Raw genomic sequence first — 11,537 nt, 5'->3', positions numbered from 1 at the left:
TGGCGAGAAGGTGGAACATTGTTTAATGCACTTTTGGCCAAGTGTACTTTGGTGTATGTGTGGAGAGTGAGGTGTCAAAGTTCTAATGCCTGCCTTCAAGCATTTGAGGAGATGAGGACTGGTTAGGTGGACTTCCATAGATGTCTACTTCCCAGCAAGACCTAGGAATGGTGTTTCTTCTCGATTCCCAGGTCTGGAACATGTCTCTAAGCACAAAAGTAATACTGGGAACATTCCAAACACGTTAAGTGAAAGGATGCGAAAGAACAAAGGGAGCACTTTTGTTGAAACACAGAACATGAGTGACACAACATAATGAAGCTACTGTCATACGAAACACGTCTGACAGTTTTGTCAAGCTCAAGATTCCAGATCAGTCAATCTGCTGGTCAGAAAAAACGGATGTGGTTCATACTGTGAGTGCAAAAGAAGCCAGCTGGGCAGAAAAACCCCAACCGATGAGTGCACTGTGCTTGACATCCATTTAATAGAATGAGAGTTTATATTCAGACCGCAATGAAAAAGTTTTCAGATCTGAGGCGGGGAGAAGGGAACCCACAGATGCTCTATAAAAAGAAAAAATGTCCAGAGTCTTTCCACAGAAATTAATTTAATGATATAATTTTTAGTTAAAACATCCCGGTACTCCTCTCTTATTCTTCAAAGAGGATCCTGGTCCAAATGAAACTTTTTTGAAAATCCAGCACATCCAGTTTCAAGTTCAGCAGTGGCTGCGGGAAAAGGACACAAGATTCCTTATGTTACTTTTAAAGCAGACAGGGAGAGTTAATGAATGCACTGAAATAACATTTTACGTGACACAACAGTCTGCAATCCTGAGCGAGACTTTAAATTTTCCAAGGACACTTAACGTGGGAAGAGCTGGGCACAAAGGAAGAACATTTTGTGCACATTTGCTTATGTGCATACACATAGAACAATACAACAGCATTTCTAAAGCTGGTGACAGACATTCTGGAGGCTACCTATGACTCCAGTGGCCCTTAAGAGGGCAGGTGGATTTCCTCTTTGGACACCTGGCCTCAAATTGCAGAGCGTGTTTTATGCTCCATGTTGCAAGCATTGAACTCATGTTTGCCTAAACACCACTGAACGATCTCTTCCTAAAGAAATGTTGTCTTTTATTCCTTGTGGCGGTGCGTGTCTTCTTACGCCTGGCCAGCCCCGACACGCCCCCACAGGATCTTGGTGGGATCTTTGCAGCCGACTCGCCCTGCCGCTTTGCCGTGGTGGAGGAATGAAAGGCGGGACTCTCGGAGGCAAACTGAAGCTTAGGCTTTATTGGAGGGAGGGGACCCTCGTCCTAAGACCAGAGCCTCGGAGAGACCCTGAGCCTTAGGAGGCAGGGGGTTTTATACAGAAGGCGGAGACTCGGGGTGGCTACTCATACATCCAGTGGGGTAAGAGAGGAGGGGATTCATTAACATCATAGACAGTAACACTAACCCATAACTGAAGGGAGGGAGGGGAGAGCCCTTCAACCAGCCAGTCCCTTCGAAGCTTCCAGACCTGGGGGACAGGCCCTGAGTGACTGGCAGGGAGGGAGGATCTCCCCATGGGATGACAGACAGTCAGCAAAGGCGGGAAGAATTAACCAATCAAGGACTGTAACTGGGGAGACAGGAAGAGGCAGAGGGAGGCAGAGGGGGGAGGCTACAACATGAGGGAGTCTAAAAATAGGAACAGCACTGAACTGGCGTACAGTGAACCAAGGTACAGAAAATCAAGGTACATAAAACAACTGTAATACATCGAACTTATTAGAAAACCTTTAACACCACCACAATTCCTGGTCGTGTTCTCCTTACTTATTCAATACAAGACTGCAACACCTAGGCTACAAAGACAAGCCATGAATCACAGCAAGAAAAATCAAGACCTAACAGCAGAGAACGTGTACGGTATGGCTTAGTACTGAACGCAATCCACGTGCAGGGAAGGAAGGGATGGCTGAAGTCTATAAAGATCAATAAAAATCTGGGGGCTTCTTTGATCTTTTTGCTGGAGATTAATTCTAGTGAAGGGCAACTTCATCTTAAACCGAGTGTGTCTGTTTTCTTTTTGCTTGTTTTTTTTCTAGGCAAGCGCATAACATTCTATGCAATATTTTGGGAAGCAGGAATTTTTCACATTCAAGCCTGAACTAGAGAGCTAGCAGAAAAAAATCTCTGTGCTTAGCAGAGGAAGTTGAAAACAAGGGCTTGAAAGCTGTTGAGACATAGAAAGGGTCACCTTTTATCTTACCACTCCTAATGCAATGACACATTACCTTCTGTCAACTCCATAGTGATTTTTTCAACCAGTTTCTGCTGTACCTAGAATGCTACACCGGATAGACAGTTAAGACATAATATGACCCAAATATAACTGTTAAGAACTCCTAAAACACTCTTACACCACATGGACAACGTGGTAAAACCTAAAAATATCATACCAGTTGGAGATGATGGCCTGTGGTGGCCAAGAGGATGCCAAAGGCCTTGGGCCGTATGAGCTGCATGGAAAGGCTGAGAGACCTGTGACTGTTTCCTTCCTGGAGTCGTAACTACCGGGGGGTGGAGTAACAGAAATGGAGCCAAACTCTTACAGCGGTGCCAAAAGAAAAACTCCCCCCAAGCCTCAAGTGTTTTTTCAAGTGTGGAGAGTAAAATCCTGGGGAAAAGAGACCCCTCCAGAACATGAAATGAGATGTGGGTAGTGGAAGGAAGCAGGAAATCTAAGGCCTAGACCAAAAGATGACCTAAAGCAGGACTAATCTTAAGCAAAGCGTAGTAGTTGAGCTGGTGGAAGAAAGCACTTTCCCGGTTTATGAAGCCTGCACAACGACCAGAAGATCCACAGGGCCCTCTGCAACATGTGTGGCTGAATGAAGAGAAGAAAAAGGTCTTGTTTGCCTCTTATTTATTCCAGTAACCTTTTTGTGATTCTCACCCCCGCCCGAGGAAAGAGAAATAGGTGGAAATAAGGCCAACACATGCATTTCTCTGAAATGGAATGAAAAGGCTTTTGAACAAAAATACACCTTTGAGGACTTTGACAATGTCTCCAGTGTCCTCCTGCCCCCTCTGGAGAAGGCATGAAGTACCAAGGCCTGAACAGCAGACCCAGACCCAAAGTTGACTTACAGATGAACTTTCCAATTAAATGTTATCTATATATATTTGTTCATTAATGGAGGATTGTTATATGGTTGCATTTATTGGCAAAATATGTAATTACCTTTCTGCATCTAGAAACTGCATGAGGCCACATCTGGCCCAACCAGGAGGTTATAGGTTCAAAGACAACTCCCTTGGTTCCTCCTTGAGCCCTGGCCAGGCTTTGGGAGAAAGCCAACAGGAGAATGAAATTACATATTACATCAGCTTGTTTGTTTAACAGTATAAAAGTTGGGCTACTGTCCAAGCAAAGTTGGGGGAGCCTGATGGCCTGCAAGGTGGATGCATCACAGGAGCTCTCAATTACCTTGGTTCTCCAGTCCTTCACTGTGACACCTTCCTCTCACAGCTGAGGTGTCTCAGACTTGGATGATGGGAAAGTATTGGAGTAACTGGGGATGTATCTTTCTTTATCACTATAGGCATTCCTTCATAGCAAGCATCAGGTGAATTGCTTAGCTTGTCCTTTATAATTCTTTGCCAATGATTATATGCTTTGCTTAGCTTAGCATATCTTTCCACATTTCTCTGCAATTCACCATTATAGTAAATTCCAGTATTCCTCAAGTTGCTGTCTGTGTCCTGAGCACGCCTCTTTCACTGCTTAGCTCTTCAGGCAGTAACATACTGGGTGACTTGCTGCAGTCACCATCTCAGTAATTCTCAGTTTCAAGAAGTGATGTTGACTTACTACTTACCCACAGAGCTTCTTGAGCACAGAGTAAGTTGGATCCTCTAAGACTCTGTGAGATGATACCCAGGGTTTAGGAACTCAACTTCAGAGCACTACTGCTACTGCACACACAACCAACCACTGTTGCTACCCAGAACTTTTTCACTGTCAGAACAGGCAAAGGGGGCAAAGAGCCTTCTCCTCTAGTTTAACCAAGTTCCATCGGAAGAGATTAAATCCATACATACGGTGCCATCTTACAGAAGCTGAACTTTCACAGAAGCCGTCACTTCACAATGACATAAAGCACGGAAGTACTCGGCAGCAGTTACTCTTTCCCTCAGAGGAACCAGCAACTCCAAAGCATTTCCAGCTTTAGGCCAATGCGAATGCATCGGTAGGTTTGAATCAACACCCAGCAGCACAAATAGACAAAACACTTCCAGCAGCACGCAAGGTCAAACAGTACAGGCTACAAACCTTCTCACGTATCTGGCTGCAGAGAAGAGAAAGAAGATTTTTGATTTAGGAGCTGAAGAAGAAAGAAGAAGAGCTTTAAGTTCAAAGGTGTTCAGTGAGACCAAGAACATGGCCGACACGTACAGGAGGCAAGGAGAAAAGCTCACAAAAGAAAGACCACTAAGATACGAGAGGGCAGTTGGAAAATGGAACCAGAAAAGGAACAGAAGTTGAGAGAGAGCAGAGGGAACCAACATTCCCTTTCTCACACTATGTAGGGAAACTGGATTCATAAATCCATCAATTTACACTGACTGCAGCTAGCAGAGTTCACTATTCTTTTCCACATCAAGACACCCACATTCATTTGCAGCAGCCTTTGGCACCGCTGTCAGGATGAAAGGTTGACAGTTTGTAAATATAACAAGCGGCCTTGAGTCCCAAAATCTTTTTGCAACACTTGCAGCAGACAGACATGCCCTGCCTTTGGCTATGCGCTAAGGCCCCATCTTCCAAATTCCGGTGCACGGACCAGTAACAGTACTTGCTATTTATGACTCTGAGAGGGAAGACCAGGTTTTAAGACTTGAAAGGTCTTACAACGTGGATGACCAGAACTCTTCAGCCTTACAACATACGGCTGTGCACTGTTCTGAGGAGTAGCAGTTGCTTTGGCCTCTTGGACAGTATGGCACAGAACAATAAGTGGATTTTAACTTCAGGCTAAAAAGGGAGAACCTTGCATATGGCTACTCTTCAGCAGTCGAGAATGATATTTCAAAATGCTTACCTTGGCCACAGCGCTTGCAAACCTCCTTCTTGATAAGAAAATAGGCTCGTATCAGCTTAGGGAGCTTCCTCCTAGATTGAGAGCTCTGTCCAGTCTCAAATTGTTGCCGAAATGTCCCACTCCAGTTGAATAGAGAACTGGAGCTGCAGCCAGACCTCCGCTGACAATGCTGCTTGTAATGAAGGATTCATTTTTATGGCGCTCCCAGAGGAGCTTGGCATTGGCTTCTTCAAGTCTCTCTTTAGCTCTGAAACGTTCAGAAACACACGCCCAGTTACCTTTGGCAGTAACACTTTCCCAAAGTTACTCTCCAGGTCCTTGACTATTATTTGACTTCTGAGATGAAGAGCCTCCAAAAATAGTACATCATTTGACCTGAGCTTGCTTGGAGGGCCTGTTTCTAAGATGTCACACAAGGTGCAAGAAGCAGCAGGTGCCACCAACCCTTAGGACAGGTCATCAGGAGAGTTGAAAGCCGCCTGTGAAAGCCATGTGTTTACATAGCTTCTTCTGGAGGGTATGTCACCTCTGTAACAAGTGTGGGCTGGCCCCCCTTCCCAAGGAAAGCTCAAAGCTCAGAGCCACTGCTTAAACAGAAGCCAAAAAAGACCACTTCTATTTTTTCTTCACAGAACAGAAAGCTGTTCTCTGAGAGGCCTACCCTTATTCAAACAATGAAGGACATGAAATTAATGTTTTCTTTTGTACAGAGGATTAGATTAGAGAGACTGGCAAAAAAAGCTGCCAGTTAAAACAACATCAAGTTGAAAAGTATCCTGTTAATGCCATGATCAGTTGTGTTCCTGCTGAAACATTAAAGAGAAATGAAGGCCTGCTGAACGGTTACGGTCTTAAGGTACTTTCCCCACAAACATGTCATCATAAGCTTTCAGTGCTGGCCAGGTGCAAAAGAGGAATTAACAAGAAATATGCATCAGGAGAAAGGATTCTCTTACTACCAGTCCAAAAGAAGCACAGACTTACCTTTCCAGTTTCTTTGCTAGGCATCGTCTCGTTTTCACTTCCTCCTGATACAGGTCCTTGTACTTTTCCACTTCTGCCTGTGCACATTCTTTTGGAAAAGTACTCTCTTGTTGAGTATTTTTTATCTTGTCCAATTCACATTCAAGATCTCGAATTCTGTCTTTTAGCTGGTTTCTCAGGGAAGCATGATGACTTGCTCTGATGTGTTCTAGTCTGTCCTGGGAGGCTGCCTGTGCCTGAAGGAGACAGTGCACCTTCAACCACCACAAAACCACAAAGAAAAATGAGAACTCTCCCGACCTGTCAACTGCATGTACCCAACGTCCTGGGTCCAGCATGGCTCAGAGAGGTGGCTGTGCCTCCTCACTGCCATCAGCAACCAAGGCAGAACCCTGGAGCTACCACCAGGGTAAATGATTCTTTTCACTCAGGATGAAGCCCAAAGCAGTACTACTATTCAAAGCGACTAATGGAAGGGCATTGTCTCGGTAGGTCAGGGCATGGAGAACAGGATTCCTCCAAGACCTTAGCAGGATGCCTCACCTCCTCCTGATCTCCCCACCTGCAACTTCAGTCACTTCTTTTCTGACACTCTCCCCTGTACAAGGAGAAAACCAGACCTGTAGGTCTGGCTGTGACAGCTAGAAGGGGCAAAACCTTTTCAAGCACAAACAGTGAGAAGCAGACCAGAGGACAGAGAGAGCCCCAAGCACTGCAAAATGGAAACCTGCCTTGGGCAACCTTTTGATTCAGGGACCTGCCAGCACGCGACACACCATAAGGGCACTCCTGCCCAACCATATGCCATTCACCCACTGCCCTTCGGCAAAGACACAAGTAAAGTGCTGACACACAGAATCGGGCACCTAAAGCAAAACACTAAGAAATGGTGGCCACAACCAAAGTTTACAGAGTGCCTACACACACACACGCCAAGAAGTTACTCACTTGCAAAAACAGATTGACTTCATGTAGTTTTTGTCTTATTTCTTGGTCTGCTCTTTCATCAACCTCTCTTTTATACTGTTCTATTTGGCTGTGATCCACCATGTTAGTCTCCAAGCGATGCTGGAGTTTTGCCACCTCTTCTTTCAGCTGGCATTTGCTCTTCTCCAGTTTTTCACAGTTCCCATGCAGGGTAGATAGTTCTTCTCGCAAATCCCGGTTTTCTACTTCTAGCTGCATGCTTTTTTTAGACTCCATGTCCAGCTGCTGGGAAAGTTCAGCAACCTGTACACGGGAAATACAAACAACTGAGAGGCATCTAAAGGCAGTGAATTCGGTTAAAATCACTAAAGGGGTTGTCCATGGAGACTGTATTTATCATCTGCATACTCAGTATAAGAAACTTAACGTAACTGGGCTCTTCTTTTCCAACAAGATCAGCCTTCACATCATTTGTGATAGGATGGGAACCTGAGGATTCCTTGTGCAGTTCTTCATGCAAAAAATGCTATTAGCTTCTGGACTAAAAATGGGCCACTGCAAAGGAGTAACTGATTCTACAATGATGCCTTTTAAAGCTGAGCATAACTGTGAAATGTGGCTTCTCTAGCAACGAATCTGAGTAATGAGCAGAGAAGTACATAAAGTTTACACGCTACTACTGGACAGCCAGAGCAACCTCAAAAACATCTCTGGCAACAATACCTCTGGGTCCCCACGCCAAGATGGGCCGAAACAGCTAACAGTGAGCAATGAGTTACAGCACTTTTCCTGTGTCACCTCTCCTCATTGTTCCTTGCTCAGCAACAACACTTTTCAGAAAAGGAAAGTCCCAGCAGGGACAGGGCTCAAGGCTTGTTCTTGCTGTGTGAGCAACAGCGGTACCTCTCCCCTCTCTTCCAGAGGAGGAACCCGTCTGTCAGACCAGGGTGATGCTGCCATAGCCTCACATTGTGGCCAGGCCTGAGCTGAGGCCTGCTGCTGTCAGCCCTGATCCTTACCCACAGACATGACGTCCTGGTATGGACAGAGAACTGCCCATCCCTAAGGCCTGGCCTGAGGATCTGCACTCTTGGCTGACCCTGCCTGCTCTCACCAGACCTGTTCTGTTCTTCTTGATTAGTGCCTGGGGGATGGGCCCCAGGCTCATGAGGTTATAGACCCTGCCAGCCTTGCTGCCACTCTTGGCTTGCCCTCCCTCGGCATGACAGTCCGCCCTTCCTGTGCCATTGCAGATTCTGCTTTGTACTTAGGGATTGCATATTTGCCCAGAATGACAACTACATCAGTATCAGTCATAGTCACCTGCTTCTCTAACTGTAGAAAAAGCATTAAGAGAGATCAATCAAATCTAAAATACAGCTAAGGAAAGAAAATCATCAACGTGACAAGAAATACAGGGAAAACTTCACACAGGTTTGAAGAGAAGTAACGCCACAACCAAACAAACCCCAAATTAAGCAGAGCTCACCTTTGTTCTTAATCTCTCAACTTCACTGACCATTTCAGAATATCTGTTCTTCATTTCTCCCTTCAAATTAAGCTGTGACTCCATTTCTCTCTCCTCATACGCTTGTATTTTCTTTGTAGCTCTACTGAGAAGTCTCTTCAACCTAAGCAGCAAATCAGTTCAGAAAACAATGAAACACAGGAATAAGCAACCTTTTCCATATTTTCTCAAGTAAGGAGTGCAGACATAGCTTTCTTCATCTTTAACATACTTAACAGTACCAGGAATTGCTGAGAAAAAGCCTGCTCTTCCTGTGCCACAAATCATCGGGCACATCCAAATTTCAGCTGAAAAGATGAATTGAAGACTCCTTTCCCCACCCCTGGAGAACTGCAGAGCAACCTGGATTGGCAATTCCTCTTGCAGCTATAAGTAAGTATAGGCTCACGCAGAGACATACCCTGCAGGAGCTAACATGAGACTTCAGTTTGCTCGGGGAGTATGTATACCTATTCTTACATTACAGTTCAGTAAAACTGGACTCCTATTCAGGGATATCTCTCCACCATATCAAAAAGCCATACCTCTTTAAGTTTTTCTGCAGTTCTAAGTTTCTTCTCATTTCTTGGTCCAGACGGAGTTCAACTGGGCGTTTTAACTCCATCAGTTGCTTCACTTTCTTTCTTTCACTCTCACACTTTCAAAACAGAAAAGACCCATGACACACACAGAGAGTAAGAACAACAGCTACGTGCAATATGTGTCTTCAGCATTCTCCACAAGAGAAGCGGCAGTCCATCTCCATCTGTTAGCCAAGTTTCACATTAGGTTTCACAGAAAACTGGTCAATACTGAAGAACAAAAATAGATGCTTCCACTGAAACAGGTGGAAAAGACACTGGACTACTTTCAAGAGTTCTCAACTCATAGCAAGGATTATGTATGTATGCTTATTATGGGAGAATACCAATCAGTCTCAAGCTTTTACTATTCATCAGCAGGCAGAGGAATTTGATCTTTGGGAATTTTTTCAATATACTATTCCCTTCAGTACTTCAACCCTACCCAGAAAACAAGGAATCTAAGAAAGAAGTGGGGAACTACAGTGCTTGATGTGCTCAACTGATGCAAACAATACTAGGAACTCTTTCAAAGAGAGTCACTCCAGAACATACACAAGATATCCAGATAGCTTTCATTTGCTTCCTGGATCATCCAGATCACAACATATCCGGAGCCTGAATGGCAGGGGTAATAAAAAAATGCTCTTTATGTAAGAACTTGACCAAAAAGTTAATGTGGTTCTTTCGGGTACTGGCTTAGGTCCCTGGAGAATTTTCTGGATTTACCTGTTCAAAGAGGTCTGCCTTTTCCCTGTCAAGTTGAGCAACACGTTCTTCGAGGTTGGATCTTGACCTAAACTGCTCTTCCCACATGCTCTGCAATTCCTTTGACGTCAGAGCCAGCACATTCTGCTTTTGCACCTGTAAAAGCAACAGTGGCAGAAAAGCAACTAAGGTGACTGTAAAGAAAACACTACAACAGAAAGCTGTAACTTAAATGCAAACCCTCTCCTCTCCCCATCCAATGTCTATGGTTAATGTTAATGTGGAATGTAAAACACAGCCTGGGAAACATAACCAAGAAGAAAAATTGAAGATGGTAAAAAGACTGAATGCACTAAGGGTGGTGAGATGAGGTTGAACTTTGGGGAATAACAAACACACACACAAAATCACCCCGTAGCTTTCTTCCAAAGGGTCTCCAGAGTTCATGACATACTTTCTAATGTATGCATTTCTAGTGCCCACCACAGAATATACCCTACCCTCATGGCTTCTGTAACAGCTGTACATCTCTTGAGAGCAAGAAAATGTTTTGAAATTGACTATGGTTTTTATGGTTCTATCTAAAGAGACAAAGATTTGCCTAACAGATGCATTTGAGTTGAACAGAACTTGCAGATTCAGTTCAAGTATAAAGACTGGAAGTTGACTAGATACTTTTAGTGCCATTTTTTAAGGAAAAAAAAAATTGCAAAATCAAAAAAAGGAAAAATCAAGAGATGTTTACTGGCTTTTTACAAAAAGTGACAAAACACCTAGCACAGAGTCTCAGATTAAAAAAAAAAAAGTTTTTAGGGTGTATGACTTTCTCAAGTCCTCACAGAGGAGGTAAAACACTTGGTCTCACAAAAAAACCTGACATGGCCTCAAGGCAAGCTCTGACAAAAATCCAAAGATAATATGGATCTGTCAAGTCCAGTCTCCTCTCTCAGCTTTCAACCACTGATCTCCATGCTATCCACAGCATCCACTCTCTCAGTCATCTGCTGTGGCTTAACCCTGGCAGGCAGCTAAGCATTACACAGCCACTTGCTCACTCCCTGCAGGTGGGATGGGGAATACAATTCATCAGATAAATCACACTGATGAATACAATTATCTTGCACACCACAACACATACAAAACACAGAAGTAGGAAAATTAGGAAATTTACTGCCTTTTCCCTTGAGGGTGCCTTGCCCTAAAACCAGATGGGTATTTAACAGCTGTGTGCTTACACAGCCCACATGATCTTTTCATCAATTACCTATACACAAAAAATTCAAGGACTAAAACAGTCATCAACAGAAGCCTGTCTGTACCTGCTTGTGGTGGTCCTCTGCAGCTGCCTGTGCTGTCTGTAAGCTCATTATCATGTCTTCCAGGCGGTTATGAACCTATACAAGCATTACAGGAAGCAAGAAGGCATATTATGACTTTCTAGATTGAAGTTACACCTCACTGACAAAAGTAAGTATTGCACAAAACCTCTTCACCCCTTTATTTGTACACTATTTACACCCAGCAACAATGATCAAAATGGCCCTAAGTTTGATGCCACTGTAAAATTGTTAGCAATCATCACCTCTGCCATTTGGTGCGGAGAGAGAGAGAGAGAGAGAGAGAGGGAGAGAGGGAGAGAGGGAGAGAGAGGGAGAGAGAGAGAGAGAGAAAAGACCACGTGGGATGTAAAGAATGCTCAGTGAAAACAGGCAGAAGTAGCTTTTCTCAT

The 11,537-nt window shown here is 44.2% G+C and overlaps 1 protein-coding gene across 1 annotated transcript; it reads right to left on the bottom strand.

Annotated features, from left to right (window-relative positions):
* Window positions 1-604: 604 nt before the first annotated feature.
* On the bottom strand, window positions 605-11,196 carry LOC136290148 (ankyrin repeat domain-containing protein 26-like). Its single transcript, XM_066184558.1, has 8 exons — window positions 11,128-11,196; window positions 9,830-9,964; window positions 9,065-9,177; window positions 8,502-8,643; window positions 7,034-7,315; window positions 6,086-6,321; window positions 5,102-5,348; window positions 605-731 (listed from the first exon to the last, which is right to left on the bottom strand). Exons 1-7 carry the CDS (start codon window positions 11,179-11,181, stop codon window positions 5,153-5,155), a joined length of 1,158 nt encoding a protein of 385 aa, XP_066040655.1. The 5' UTR covers window positions 11,182-11,196; the 3' UTR covers window positions 605-731; window positions 5,102-5,152.
* Between the last annotated feature and the right edge of the window lie 341 nt (window positions 11,197-11,537).

The sequence above is a fragment of the Chamaea fasciata genome, unplaced genomic scaffold (genome assembly GCF_029207755.1).
Source record: "Chamaea fasciata isolate MVZ Bird 193981 ecotype frontalis unplaced genomic scaffold, bChaFas1.0.hap1 SCAF_5, whole genome shotgun sequence".
Lineage (NCBI taxonomy): Eukaryota > Metazoa > Chordata > Aves > Passeriformes > Sylviidae > Chamaea > Chamaea fasciata.
Note: the sequence above shows the minus strand (reverse complement) of the source record. Positions and strands in the feature narration are given on the sequence as shown.

What these genes read in the sequence shown, in the direction of transcription:
- LOC136290148 (XM_066184558.1), bottom strand. Translation starts at nt 11,181, where the DNA reads ATGATAATGAGCTTACAGACAGCACAGGCAGCTGCAGAGGACCACCAC. An exon ending in AAGTCAATCTGTTTTTGCAA is followed by an intron (nt 6,322 to 7,033) that starts GTGAGTAACTTC and finishes TGTCTCCTTCAG; the next exon opens with GCACAGGCAGCCTCCCAGGA. An exon ending in CTAGCAAAGAAACTGGAAAG is followed by an intron (nt 5,349 to 6,085) that starts GTAAGTCTGTGC and finishes TGAACGTTTCAG; the next exon opens with AGCTAAAGAGAGACTTGAAG.